At 39.1% G+C, this 14,978-nt stretch overlaps 1 protein-coding gene across 3 annotated transcripts; it reads right to left on the minus strand.

Annotated features, from left to right (window-relative positions):
- Positions 1-2,424: 2,424 nt before the first annotated feature.
- On the minus strand, positions 2,425-14,334 carry LOC148124946 (uncharacterized). 3 transcript variants are annotated; one of them, XM_087939991.1, is made up of 12 exons: positions 14,204-14,334; positions 13,573-13,614; positions 13,090-13,152; positions 10,559-10,609; positions 9,371-9,400; positions 8,717-8,740; positions 7,170-7,184; positions 6,733-6,780; positions 4,825-5,175; positions 3,603-3,728; positions 2,912-2,946; positions 2,425-2,663 (listed from the first exon to the last, which is right to left on the minus strand). In XM_087939991.1, exons 1-11 carry the CDS (start codon positions 14,261-14,263, stop codon positions 2,926-2,928), a joined length of 831 nt encoding a protein of 276 aa, XP_087796117.1. In that variant the 5' UTR covers positions 14,264-14,334; the 3' UTR covers positions 2,425-2,663; positions 2,912-2,925. The 3 variants fall into 3 exon arrangements, with proteins under 3 accessions (XP_087796117.1, XP_087796118.1, XP_087796116.1); XM_087939992.1 differs by lacking the exons at positions 10,559-10,609; positions 13,573-13,614 and having other exon boundaries at positions 14,204-14,327; XM_087939990.1 differs by lacking the exons at positions 10,559-10,609; positions 13,573-13,614 and having other exon boundaries at positions 7,170-7,255; positions 14,204-14,323.
- Positions 14,335-14,978: the final 644 nt, after the last annotated feature.

The following is a 14,978-nucleotide window of genomic DNA, read 5'->3' on the forward strand; positions in this document are numbered from 1 at the left end:
TCACTTCCATTTGTTGTTGTTAGTTGCGAAGTCATGTCTGACCCATCATGACCCCATGGACAATGTTCCTCCAGATCTCCCTGTCCTCTACCCTCTTCTGGAATCCATTTAAGCTCACGCCAACTGCTTCAGTGACTCCATCTAGCCACCTCCTTCTCTGCTGTCCCCTTCTTCTATTGTCCTCAATCGTTCCCAGCCTTAGGCTCTTCTCCAGTGAGTCCTTCCTTCTCATTAGGTGGCCAAAGTCTTTGAGTTTCATCTTCAGGATCTGGCCTTCTAAAGATCAGTCAGGGTTGACCTCCTCTAGGACTGACCAGTTTGATCGCCTTGCAGTCCAAGGGACTCGCAGGAGTCTCCTCCAGCACCCGAGTTCAAAGGCCTCCATTCTTTGGTGCTCAGCCTTCCTTATGGTCCAACTTTCACAGCCATACATTGCAACTGGGAAAATCATAGCCTTGACCATACGCACTTTTGTTGGCAGGGTAATGTCTCTGCTTTTTAGTATGCTGTCTAGATTTGCCATAGCTTTCCTCCACAGGAGCAAGCATCTTTTAAAATCTTGGCTGCAGTCCCCATCTACGGTGATCTTGGAGCCCAGGAAAATAAAATCTGTTACTACCTCCATTTCTTCCCCATCTATTGGCCAGAAATTGAGACTTCCATATTCACATCCATAGAATTCACTTCCATAGAGTATCATATACATGGCTCTCATCCTTTGTAGGTATAGACAATGATATATTTGTAGGTATCTTTTCCACTGTTATTTTTCCAAGTGCTAAGCTGTGGTATATTTCTTGAATGCTAAATGGGTTTTATTTTTCTCCTTATCTGCTTTGTTTGAGACAGGATGCAAAAATGGCTCCTGGTTATAAAATACACAGAGCAAACTTCAAACAAATAAAGTTCAAAAGGGAAATAATGTTGGCGGAGAAATAAAAGTGAAATGGTTTAACTGACATGATTTTTAAATTAAAAATAGTTTGTGGCTCATTCTGATTCCAAAACAAAGTCACTCTACAGAGTTACTAACTGAACTGCTGCATAATATTTTCACTTCTCACTTTTGCCTTTTATTTTATTTTTGACTATAACACTGTGAAATTATTTATTATTATGCACTGTTGTTTTATTCCATTCACTTGATGGGAGTATATTCAATATTGTAAAGCAATAGCCGACTGGTTGTCAGTGCTTGTATCCTACTGACATTTATTAAATCTATAAGTGGGAAAGGAAAAGCAAGGACAGAAATTGTTCTTTGCCTGGATCTTGATGAGTACCTGAGCAGTACAACTTATCAAATATTGTTTGTCTTGGCTAGGAAAAAATGGATGGAAATCAAGACAATTGAGACGTGGCACATAGCGCACAGACCTCTCCAGGAAATTTTTCAGAGATATCCCTCCAATGCAAAAAATGATACACAGAAAATGAGCCTGTATAGATTTACAACACAATTTATACAACACACTTAATAGCAATAGCATTTAGACTTATATACTGCTTTACCGTGCTTTTACAACCCTCTCTAAGCAGTTTACAGAGTCAGCATATTACCCCCCAAAACAATCCCGATCCTCATTTTACTGATCTCAGGAGGATGGAAGGCTAAGTCAACCTTGAGCCTAGTGAGATTTGAACTGCCAAATTGCAGTCAGCTGGCAGTCAGCAGAAGTAGCCTGCAGTACTGCATTCTAACCATTGCACCACCACGGCTCTCTAATCAAGTTAAAGGTTTGACATCTGACATTATACCATGTATTGAGGACAATGAGTTTTCACTTTAGGGCTTGGGGAGGGGATCAGAATCAAAGCATTCTCAATGCCAGTCATAAGTGTGCAAAGTGGAAACTTATGCATGTGCAAAGTGGAGACTTATGCATGTGCAAAATGGAGACTTATGCATGTGCAAAGTGGAGACAACATTTCCATGAAAACTGGAGAAAGATTATTAAACCCTGAATTATCCAATTACTGAAGAAAAGGAGAGAATACTAAATTCAAGATACTTCCCCATTTCTTATTGCTGGTAGGTACATAGAGTCTTCTTCATCTATCAGGGATCAGGGAATCAGGGATGAGAGCAATTGTCTTTCGGACATAGAATGAGACTGTAATTAGTTATCTCTGAGATCAAAGGAGGCAAAAGCAGTTTATAATTTGCAACTTCTTAAGCAATTCAAGGATCTTTGGGAACTTTGCTAAACATTTGTTAAGCCTGTTAGACACTGTAGTCTCTAAGGTAATGAAATGTGGGATAAATATGTTTATGGCATTAAGATCAAAGTATGCTTAGTTGATGGGCTTGTAGTCACATTTTCATATATTAGAATAAAGCAAACATTGATGTGGCCTGAAGTTCACTATAATATTGGAAAATGATAATTTTCAGAGCACAATGATAAAGACAATATCCCATGATAATGCTGCATATATTTATTTGTAAATGTTTATTTTGGTACATAACCAGTGTTCACAATTAAGAGAAAATGCCCCCAAATCAACAGAAAGAAATATGATTGCTGGAAGAAGAAATTTTCTCAGAAGAAATTTTCATATTGCCTCTGATCCTTGATTAGGAAGAAATTATGGAAGCCAGAAAGAGAAAGTGTGTGGGAGTGCACCGGATTTTATACTTGGCAATTTTATTCTGGTTGGATCTAGGAAAAAAATGTGAAAGTGAAATATTTATGCAACGCATAAAATAGTATGCAACTGATTGTCATGCATCTTTTATATGGAGGCAGGTAATAGTTTAGAATTCTAACTTCAACCTTCCCTTCCCCTCAATGACAAGGCCCCCTGATAATCTACTATTCATCATTTGAAATCAAGTTCTCACAAAGTTCTGGGAGGAATCTGAACAATATAAAACTCTATTACAGCAACAAGTTTATTTCATACTCACTGGCATACATTTTCCTACTGAGAAGCTTTGATTTCCTGGAAAAACAAAGGAGAAGAGAAGAGAGAGAATAGAATAGAATAGAATAGAATAGAATAGAATAGAATAGAAGAGAAGAGAAGAGAAGAGAAGAGAAGAGAAGAGAAGAGAAGAGAAGAGAAGAGAAGAGAAGAGAAGAGAAGTGTTCATTCAATTGTGGACATTACTAGAAAAAGTATTAGTGAATTTGTAACAAGCATACAGGTATTGGCATTTAACTCTTTAAAAACAAAACATTCTTGTACTATATCGAAGTGCTAAAATGGCAAAACCTAATGGTTTGAGCTTGGAAAGTGGTCCAAGTTGTGTACCACATAAAAATTGGGCTAGAGGTTTAGCTTAGTGTACTAGACAACAAGTGTAGTTCCCCTAAGTCCTTTATGTCCAATAGCTTGAAAGATTAACCCCAGGTATCAAAAGCATCGCACCTGCTTGATGGAATGGTTTTTAATAATCCAAGTACAATTTTTAGAGCAACTTGGCAAAGCCATTATTTTAATTTTAGGGTGATTGATTTCCGGCTGGTTCTCTTTGCAATAATGTATGAAGGGATTCAAAGAGATGCATCATCTACATAGAGCTCCCCCAGCAAAATCTTCTTCCCATCGTCAGAGGAATTACAGGCCTTCAAGAATTGCCGCACTTCGATGCTTACCTGACCTTTAGAGGCAGAAGTCTCTTCACCAGAGCTTCCAGCAGCAGACCCAGGTTCTCCAGAGGCAGGCAATGTGGAGTTACCAGGGAGTTTAACACCAGAGGAAACAGAAGCTGGAGGGGCAGGCTGTGCAGAGAAAGTAGGGTCAGATTGTGGAGGGGAAAATGATGCAGGGCCCAGCAGGATATTGAGGACTGGGAGCAGCAATGGTGACAAACTCATTTTGTGTACGGGCAGCCGGCAAAGTCTGTGTAGACAAAGGTGTAGTCCCTGATCTCATTTGGTTTCCACATTCCTCATTAAAAGATATCCACCAAAACATATTGAAGCCAATGGGTGTATCTCCTTCCACTGGCTGTCCTGCAAAGGCAGGTGACATGAGTTTTCTGCTATCCTGGGACGTGTCTTTCTTCCCTCCTACTGTGATTATGATCCCCCCAAAATACTTATGACCCCAGTTTAGAGTTCTGGTAGCTGCCCTATCACATGATCAGCTTTTGGGAACTTAGCAACTGGGCTGCATTTAATTGCGTGTGCTTATTTGTGTCTTGCCTTTATTATTTTTACAAATAACTCCATAAATAATAGGTGGGTTGACTATGTGAACATAATCCAACACATTTTCTTCCTTCTACTTTCCTCACAACAACAACCCTGTGATGTGGCTGGGGCTGAGAGAGAGAGTGACTGGCCCAAAGACACCCAGATGTTTTTCATGATTAAAGTGGGATTTGAACCCCACAGTCTCTTGCTTTCTATCCTGCTGCCTTAACCATTAGACCAAACAAGCTCTCACAACTGTTTCATCTTACATCTGTTTACAAAATCCCAGAGTCACATGAGTGTGATATATTTCCAGTTTCTGGTTAAAAAAAAAAGATGCTGATTGCAGACAATAGATTTGCTTTATGACCATGGGATTCACTTAATATTATCTTTATAATGCTATATTCCATTAATGGCCACCACACAAAAAGGATCATAAAATCAAGCCCAGTCATTTGGAGACCCACTTAACAACCAGCACAATTTATGACTGTAAACCCATATTCCATTATTAGGGAACATGTTTATAGTAATTGGAAACAATGCCATGTTTTGCCATTTTTGTCCTCTATACATTTAGGGAAAGAATATTTTCAATATTTTAGGGCCAACAGAACCTTCTCCCACCTTCAGGTGAACAGGCCCGCAAAGGAACCTGTCACCAGTTCATACTCACTGTGCCAGAAGAGGGCGGGACAGCAGACCCAGATGGTTGAGCAGGGAAAGATGAAGATTCTTGAGTAGTGCCTGCAACAGGATAGCCTTGGGGAGGACCAGAGAAGTCTTGGAGGACACCAACATAGATTTGGGGAGGACCAGAGAAGCCTTGAGGAGAACCAAAATAGCCTTGGGGGGCACCAAAGTAGCCTTGGGGAGGACCAGAGGAACCTTGAGGAGAACCAGAGAAGCCTTGGGGAGGACCAGAGAAGTCTTGGGGAGGATCAAAATAGACTTGCGGGGGAGTAGTGCTGTTTGAGGGATCAAAAGAGAAGTTTCGGAGACGACCAGGGTACCGCTGACGACGACGCTGCAGAATGAAATAATCAGAACAGAAAAAACAAAAACAGCTACAAATCTCAATTATTTTCCACAATCCTCATTAAAAGGAACCCAATAGCCATGTTGAAGCCTGTGGGTGCTTCCAGGGGCTACCTGATATGAGTTTTTCCCCGGTCCTACTTTCTGCCCTCCCACTGTGGTGGATTACAGTTCCTACTAGCATTATATCCTGCACCTGCATGGGACTTGAATCTTGAACATTTATCAGATACAACAATTGACTTCCACAACGTATTCTAAGAGTTGGGATTATTCCCAGTTTCCCTCTGGGTTCCTGTAAGCAATAAACTACTAAGTATAATCTTAGAGAGTAACAGACTTACTATAGTGCTAACCTGGATGGGCTTGAACTAATTTTAGTGCAGGGAGCGGAGGGCATAGAAGAATTTGGGAAACTGAATCATCTGGATTTTGGCACTGTTGAGAGAAACAGATATAGGCCTCTAGCCTTGCCTAACTATCTTCCAGCAAATAAAGGTAAAAGTTCCCCTTGCACATACGTGCTAGTCGTTTCCGGCTCTAGGGGGTGGTGCTCATTTCCATTACAAAGCCGAAGAGCCAGTGCTGTCTGAAGACATCTCCATGGTCATGTGGTCGGCATGACTAAATGCCAAAGGCTCAGAGAACGCTGTTACCTTCCCACCAAAGTGGTCCCTATTTTTCTACTTGCATTTTTTACGTGCTTTCAAAATGCTAGGTTGGCAGAAGCTGGGACAAGTAATGGGAGCTTACTCCATTACGCAGCGCTAGGGATTTGAACTGCCGAACTGCTGACCTTTCTGATTGACAAGCTCAACGCCTTGGCCACTGAGCCACCATGTCCAACAAATAGAAACTTAAAATTTCCCTGCACTGAAAGAAAAGTCCCAGTGTATGAGTGATTAGTTGCGTTTGACTAAACAAGATTCAAGGTCCAGGATGACCATGGTTCTAGATCCAAAAGAGAACCCTAGTTATGATCCGATGAAAAAGTCAAACAAAATAGTTGAAATTCATAGATAAGAGAAGAGCGGGCTATAATTTAAATCACTGTATCTAAGATCCTCTTTGGGCAATAAAAATTGTATTTAAATGTTCTATATGGCTCAGAGAGCTTCTTATTTTTGATGATGTGAAGTAGCTCTTCAGGAGGTAGGAAGTGAAGGGGAAAGTGCCTTTCCTGGTTCACCCCCTTATGGAGTCTTCTTCACCCTAACAGTGGCAGGGCCAATTCCATTCCTGTTAGCAAGCAACAGATCCAAAGGTGTTGGGAGGAGATGGAAAGGGGAGAGAAAGGGCTCTGTGATGCTATGTCTACCATCTTGCCCCTGGACATTGCTGAATGGTTACTCTTAAATTTCTCTTAAGGCCAGCCATACTGAACGTTCCCAAAACTGTGTGCCTTTTTTCCTTCCTGAGACAACATGGTTTCTAAGTTCATTAATGTTGCTGTTAATTCTTCTTCACTAAAAAGAGTATCAGTATTTTTCTAACCAAACCAACCAAATATATTGGAATATGTTCCCTTTTTTCTCATGAAGCTTACCCAATGCCTCTTCCGGTTACATTGTTTTTTGCGGAATTTAGCAAACTTCTAATATAAAGAAAGAAAACATTAAGAGTTACTTTGCACTGTATTTTCCTCCACCTCCCCTTTAAATAAGAGAAATGTAGCCATTTTCTATTAGCTAATATGCCTAAAATAATTCAGAATTACTAATAATTTATCTACATTTACTTTATATCTGACAACAATAAAGAGACATCCTAGGCATTTAAAATTTCCATCAATTACTTTAACAAATTGACTACTGTAATTCAAATAACAATTCTTTTTAATATACACATGAAAGTCATTTTTCTTAGACTAAGAGAGGAAAAAGGAATTTTCAGGCTAATTAAAGATTTGAGCTGGATCTTTCTGCACTAGTGTTGTCATCTGGGATTGAAAGCAATTAAAAAAATATATTTCCGTATACTTACAGAGAATAGTTGTATCTACAAAAAACGTACATAATATTCAGAAAGGATCTTTCACACTTGATTAATTGCATCTCCTTTTCTATCAACTTAAAGTAATTTTTTAAAGTCATGCTTTCTCAATCTTTAACACTTTCTCTCAATGTTTCTCAATTTTAACACATTCCATATTTCTATACAGGGAGTCCTTCTTTAGCAACCATAATCGAGAAAAACAACTCAGTCACATAAAATGTGACAGCAACTATGCTTACAATTTTATTTCTGCTGTCCTTTGCTCTACAGCATCAGACATATACAATCCCCAAAAGATGGATGAGCCCAAATAATGGGGAAATTTTCTAGAACGCAACTCAACCAGGCAGCTGATGTAAAAGGGAAAAAACTTAAAAGCCCTTTTCCACACACACACCACCCTTTGGAACGTTTATCTCTGCACCAGGATAATTTGCAAGAAGGGAATTAATGTTTGTATTTGCATTCATTGGAGAGAAAGGGGTTAGAGGAGAGTAAACAGGCATACAATGTGGAATACACATTGAAAGAGATGTGCTAATGGCTCACATGGCTGCAAATACTGTGCATAAAATCTGATCTCTGATCTAATTTTGCATTGCTAATCCATCAAATCCAAGTCATTACACACATACACACAAACATATTGTATATATTCCCTTCTCTAGATCTGTTCTTCATTCTTTTGTATAAAGTTAACTGGCCAAGCTTAAAATTAATAAACCAGGGCCTCCACAAATTACAATTTCCGCATGCCTTCTCCAATCTCATGCAACAACATTGACTATTGCTCTGAATAGAAAGCCTATCCACCCTTTTTTCTTGGTATCCAACAGCCACAATCTTTCGTGATCAGGACACTGATACCTGAGCATGTCACCTGGGTATATAATCTTGGAGAACATAATGTGGCTGGGTGGGTTATCCTGATTGCTCTGGAGTCACCAAGCTCAGGTCTTTTTTTATTATTATTATTTTACTGTTTGAGATGTTGTAATGTGCCTAACATCTTTGGGAACATGGCCAAACAATAAAGGAAGAAGCAAATAACCTCACAATAACCTCATATACAGATATGAGAATGGTCCAGGAAAGATTGCACCCCTGGATTTAGCTCAGTGGTGTTATGCTATCAGTTTGGCCCAGTTCAGCCGAACTGGTAGCAAAACCTCCTACCAGTTTGGCTGAGCCAGTAGTAAAAAAAAGCCTCCAACTATCAGCTGAGAGGAGAAAGAAGAGAAAAGCTCAGGTTTAGCCCTCCCACCCGCGCCTGCACTTTTCTCTTCTTTATCCCCTCATTTGATTGGTGCTGCAGGTCTCAGCTGGTGTGTGGAAAGCTGTGTGTGTGTGTGTGTGTGTGTGTGTGTGTTAGGTCACCAAACTGCTAGTGGAACAGATAGGATCCCATTGCTGATTTAGGTTCTTCTACTTCAAAAGAAAGCTTGTTGAACTTTTGCAGTGTGATACATTTGAGATTCCAGAGCAATCAAAGGCAAACATCTACAAAACTAGTAAAAACAAGATAAGATACTTACCAGCTTTTTAGGTCTAAAACGATCCTATGGATGAATGACACATGCACAAAGACATAGAGTGAGGGAACAAATACTTTTCTTTCATCTTCCCCATAAAATGTGAAAAAGCCTGGAAAGTAAAGACTGTAATCCTCTAATCTGGAAAAGGGCAACTAAACTTGTTAATTGCAGCCTGCATAGCACTGGAACCACAAGAGTAGGAACAGGTGAAAAGTAGCATGATGCCACAGAAAAACCTCACATACACACACAATACTATTTGCCTTTCAAAGGGCTCTTCAATCTTTTGTAATGCAGTGTTATCCTATATCTCTGCCTACTCTTGTGTCCCCCCCAAAAGCCTTTGCCTATCCCAGGGATTAGCAACCTTAAACACTCAAAGAGCCATGAAGGTCATAATTGGAAGCGCCCCATTCAATTCTGGAGCCAGTCTTCATCTTGATTTTTTTTTTCACTGTGTTTTGTGGATACTCTTGATAGTTGGTAATGACCAACCAAGACTGTTTTTCTTAGCAACTGTGTTAACCCACATCTGTCCAAGATGTGACATAATTCATACAGAATTTGGAAACCTCAGGCTATAAGCAGAAAGTCTCAACAAACATTCCTCAACAGAGATAATTAATTTCAGGCAAAGGAGAAGATCGTACTTACAGGTGGAGGGTATGGTGAATTAGGGTACTCCTACAGAAATTCAAAGATATGTTACAAATCAAATCTTTCTGCAACAAAGACCAGGAAGAGTTTGGGAAGGGATTCTAAAAAAACCCCCCAACTAAATCCACACATGATCTTAATATCCTTCCTAGCTGAAGCTTACAAAGATCCAGATAGTAGTAGTAAATAATGTTTAGATGCTGTATTTTCTCTGAAACCTGTGTTTGGCGTACACTAGGATCTTGTCTAACATTATCCTTGCAGCAACTATAAGAAAAGAGGCTACAGATAGCCTCTTTTGTTTAGCAACTGCCTCGGACAATGAATTACATTGCAATAATGAAAACAATGCTAGAATTTACAATCTCAACAACATCTTATTGCCATTCGCCTGTTTGCCATTACATTCAGTGAGTATGCATTGTCCCATGTGTCAGATGGTAAGCGTAGTCACAGTGATATGATTTTTCATTTAGCAATTGCTTTGCTTATTGGCTCTAATGGCAGTCATTGAGTGAGGACCATCTGTACTAATTTTCACATTGTTATATGATATTTCTTGGTTATTAGATTCTGTGGTAGCAAGGGATGGAATGGATATACCACATACCTCTGCCTTCCCTGCCTGCTTCTGATGCATTTTTATTTACACCTTTCAATACAAGGGTTCTTTTCACAATATACCTACCCCAGATTTTGGAGAACCTAGCCCTGCATGGGACGCTAGAATTTTCAGGTCCAGATAATTTCTTGGATCCTCTTAAATGGGTATCATATAAACAGGCAAATTTTATACTCATTGCTGAGCCAAAGTTACTAGAAAACCACTGCCAAAAGCAGAGAAACATGGATTTCTTTCATTGTGAAATAATTTTAATAGACATTTGTATAGTATACAAGGGAAACGTGCATTTTTTCTCTCATATAAGCATATACATACACATCTCTGTGTAGTGTATAATATTCATTCCCTTCAATCTTTCTTATATTTCAGTTATATTATAACTTACATAAGCCAAAGGGAATTTACGTGTGAGATGAGCAGCATATAAATTTAATAAACAGAAGAATAAATATGCCTATATAGAGCCAAATATAAAGAGACAAAGATAGCCCCCCGCGATAAGTTTCTTGTGGTTCTTTCAAGTGGGTATCACTAAAAATGGGTATCATATAAGCACTCGCTGCTGGGCCAGAATAGTTGGCTTGGGCAGAACCAGGGGAGCTATGAGGCATCTGAAGAAAGAAAAACATGAACGTTTTGGGGTATGCATAAGCTGCACTTCTGTATGGAGTCCACCCAAACTAGGAAACAAAGATAAATGTAAAAAAAACCCAGTGTTTTTCTATATTTGAAAATCATGGATTGTGTATTCTATCTATCAATCTGTCAGTCCATCCATCCATTCATCCATCTATCATCCATCTCTTATCCATCCATCCATCATCTATCATCTATCCATCCATCCATCCACAGGCATATATCTTTTAGATGTTTATTCATTCATTTACACATGCGTATAATTTTATACTTATAAACATTTAAGGGAATAAAAAGATATACAAAAACTTGCACTTGAAAATCTCACATCTATGTGGGTACGTAATGTTTATTCCCCCAAAATGTTCTAATAATTTATACCCACACATCAAAAGGCAGGAAATTTTAACTTAACACAAATAACTAAACAATTCCATAAGCAGACAATTTTTAAATGATTAAACAAGGCTATCAGACCTGAGTAGAGTATAATTTATCACTAAAAAACTCATTTATTTAAGTAACTAAAGAACATTATTTTTTTTAAAAAATAAAAACTCTGTGTTCAAGTTTTATAGGAGGAAAGTCTTTTAAAATCCAACTTTGTGTAAACCTAAGCTCTCTCAGGTATCTCATTGAAATAGCAAACACTTGTGAAGTCAATTCCTCTCCTATAATCTCAAAGGATGTTGCTTGATTTTAGAATATGATATACCAGCTGGATATCCATGCTTTGCGACAAAACTTTTGATCAGGCTATGTAGGAGAAATTTGGTTCACAATCCATTGGCTCAGTGGTGGTCGGTGATTGAAACACGTAAGGGAATATTGCTCCTGCTGCCTTCAGTCCAAAAGCAATTACATAGGTGAAAGGCATAGACATTTTGGATGTTTAGTACTGTAAGGAGCCCCAGGCCGCTCCTGGAGGCAGGAGTGGAACGTCTGCCAATTTAAAATGAGGTAACAGAATGTGAGGCAACTGGCATTTGGAACAGAGTTATTTTCAGGTGGGGAGGGGGAAGGGGTGGGATTCAAAAATTTTAACAACCAGTTCTGTGGGTGTGGCTTAGGTCATGGGCGTGGCTTGGTGGTCATGTTATTGGCTGGGTTTGACCAACTCAATATCACTCACATCGAGGCACGCATCTCCTCGCCTGGCCTCTCATGACAGTGGGGATACTGCAACAGTCGTAAGTGTGACAAATGGTCAAAAGTCACTTTTTTCAGTGCCATTGTAACTTTGAATGGTCACTCCACACAAGCAAAGTACCAGCAAAGGAAGGGGAAAAAACTCCAGAGACGTTCCTGAGACAGGAAGTCTAGTCCTGCCAAGAATGTAATAAGGGTTAACGGAGAGGCAGTTTCTGTAAGCAACACCAACATGTTTCCTTCCTGCCTTCCTTATAGGATTAGCCCAGTAATTTCTTCTAACAACCAGTTCTCCGAACTGCTTAGAATGTTAACAACAGGTTTTAGCAAATAGGTACAAACTGGTGAATCCCATCCCTGGGAAGGGGAGTAGAACTCTTTAGCATCAGAGTGTGTTAATTACTTTATTAAGAAATACTAATGATCTGATTGCCATTTAGAAAAATCCTTTCTTGGTGAGAAGCTAGAAGCGAAGAGGAACATACGTTCCAAATTTCAAGTTTGTAGGCTTTACGGTTCTGGAGATTTCGTGATGAGTGAGTGGTACTTAGCTTTTAAATATACTGCTCAACAAAATAAAGGGAACACTTAAACAACACAATGTAACTCCAAGTCAATCACACTTCTGTGAAATCAAACTGTCCACTTAGGTAGCAACACTGATTGACAATCAATTTCACATGCTGTTGTGCAAATGGAATAGACAACAGGTGGAAAGCAGAGGCAGTTAGCAAGACTGTGAAAGTCTGACTCATCGACGAACACAATACAGAAGTCTGAGGATGGCAGATGAGATTCTGCCGAAATGTTGCTACAACTTTAAAAGCACAACTATAATGATGTGGGAAAATACCCAAATGGGTCTTTTCCTGTGTAAGATTGAGAGTATCTTGGCGATGTTTCACCAAGGTCCCACTCGCCATCTTCAGGCTGGTGCTTTTGGCTTCGTGCTTGCACAAGTCAAAACATCACCAAGATACTCTCAATCTTACATGGGAAAAGACCCAAACACACTAAGACCTGCATTTACATATATATAGGTAAAAATACATATGCCCTAAATAAATATACTTCCTCATTAAATAAAATAGGGGCCAGGGGCTTTAATGTGGATGAAAGAATTCTTTTTGATCATTCATTTGTCAGCTGTTTCAGACACAATGGGAAGAATTCTGACCAAGTTTTCTAGCTATTGTCTTAATCCAAGAACCCTCCTAGGTGACAAATATTTTAAACCTCCTATTCCTAAAAAGAAAAAGAGTAAATAAGTAACAAAGGGCAAAGGTAAAGATCATACTGTACCTACAGGATCAAGGAGTTGTGGATTATAGTTTGCAGAAACAATGTAGTCCTGGGACTCAGAGTACCCCTATAGAAATGCAAAAAAAAAAAAAAAATACATTTATACACCTGTTCTTTCTCCAATAAAAAGAGGGAAGTGTGTGGGAAGGGATTCAGAGGGGACCCACATGTGGTTCCCCTCAATGTCATTTGTATGGGAGAGAAAAGTTCTGAATGTCTGGGCAGCTGTGTTTCTCCTAAAATGTTCAATGCATGGGTGAGACATGCTCTGTGAATGAAACTGATGATTTCCTGTGGGGTCAGTTCCAATAGTGATGGGACTTTGGGGGAACAAGGTGTGAAGCTTGGTTGCACCATGTTTGAAGATGGCTAAAATTTGACCAACCAACTACCCCATTTGTAAGTGTGTAATCTCATTTACCAGCTTATCCAGATTCCAGCAGCCAGAAGTACCAAGTGCATCAAAACAAGAAACTCTTTTACTTACTGGGGGTAGAGGTGGTGGAGGCGGAGGATTTGGAATATGATTTTGTAAGGGAAAAACAATAGTCACCTATTATTTAATCCTGTTTTATCCTGAGATACACAGTCACACTGCAAATAAATCTACTGAAGGAAAGAAACCAAGGGATAGAAACATTTCACCTCGCTAAAGAGAACCTAAGCCCCTGAACACTACTATGGCCTGGCTTTCTTGTTGATTGGAAACCAAAACAAACAAAACACATTTGAACACAATGTGTGTGACGAATAAATTTTGTTGCAAGCTACAAAACTCATTATTAATTAATGCAAAAAAGCTTCCAAACAGAATAGAATCATTGATTTGAATTGTGATAGTCTAAATAACAACTTGAAATCACTTTGGTGTGGCGTCCAATTGGCATCCAATTTGATTCAATTCAGAAAAAACAATTCCATTTAGACATGCATTTGAACAGAGTTTAAACTGGATTCTCTCACTAACACTTTACAAAGTCCCCATTTGTTATGTCTGAGATTTCAGTAGGACCTGAATGTGACCGGTTTAGTCTGGGTTTAACCCATAGAATTTGAGTCACAGGAGTGTCTCTGACAACCCACAAATTAGCTTTCCCAAAATTCAGGTTTCCTCTCACCTGGGCATCTGTGCTGAGCACAGAAATCAACAAAGCGGCACCCACGAAAGTCAGCTTCATTTTTCTAAGCTTGTGGTTTCCTTCCCCAAGTGAGAAAATAACTTAAATATAAAGGGATGGATCTTTATTGATGTATCAGCACAAGCCAGACTGCCCAAACTGAAAAGAGCAATTAATGAAGCCTTCAAATTATCTGTTGAGAAAGGTTAGAAGAGTTCATTCACAAGGAAGGATCTGCTGCCAACCAAAACATTTTTCCACCCTCTATATTATTATTATTTTTTGAGAGTGACCTTGACTTCCCAGAAAATAATGATGAAATGCCACCTGTAATGTATATGATGGTAATGGAGAGTTTCTAAAAGGCCATTTGCTGTTTAAAACCTTTCCCCTGGTTTTGACTTAAGATTATCTTATCTTAATCCTACTTTCGATTATCTTTCTTAGATCAGTTGATTTTAGTCTATTCATTTAGTGACCAATCGAAGTTACAATGGCACTGAAAAAGTTATTTATGACCATTTTTCACGCTTATGACCATCGCAGCATTCCCCATGGTCACATGACCAAAATTCAGCCGCTTGGCAACTGGCATATATTTATGATACTCACAGTGTCCCAGGGTCAAGTGATCACCTTTTGTGACCTTCTGAAAGGGGAAGCCAGATTTGTTGTAATAGAAATTACTGGTATATATTGTTACATAAAAGTAAAAAGTTGCGGTCTACCACTGCACCAAAAGGAGTCAGAAGTCAATGTTTTTCTTTTTCTCCTA

This window comes from Pseudonaja textilis, chromosome 10, assembly GCF_049901715.1.
Source record: "Pseudonaja textilis isolate UNSWEBS1 chromosome 10, rPseTex1.2, whole genome shotgun sequence".
Classification (NCBI taxonomy): Eukaryota; Metazoa; Chordata; class Lepidosauria; order Squamata; family Elapidae; genus Pseudonaja; species Pseudonaja textilis.

Bases quoted from the DNA above. Each gene is read 5' to 3' on its own strand.
- LOC148124946 (XM_087939990.1), bottom strand. From the start codon at position 14,263: ATGAAGCTGACTTTCGTGGGTGCCGCTTTGTTGATTTCTGTGCTCAGC. The intron at 9,401-13,089 runs GTAGGTACAGTA...GAATTTCTGTAG, and splicing joins ATCCACAACTCCTTGATCCT to GAGTACCCTAATTCACCATA. The intron at 7,256-8,716 runs GTAAGTATCTTA...AATTACTTTAAG, and splicing joins GTTTTAGACCTAAAAAGCTG to TTGATAGAAAAGGAGATGCA.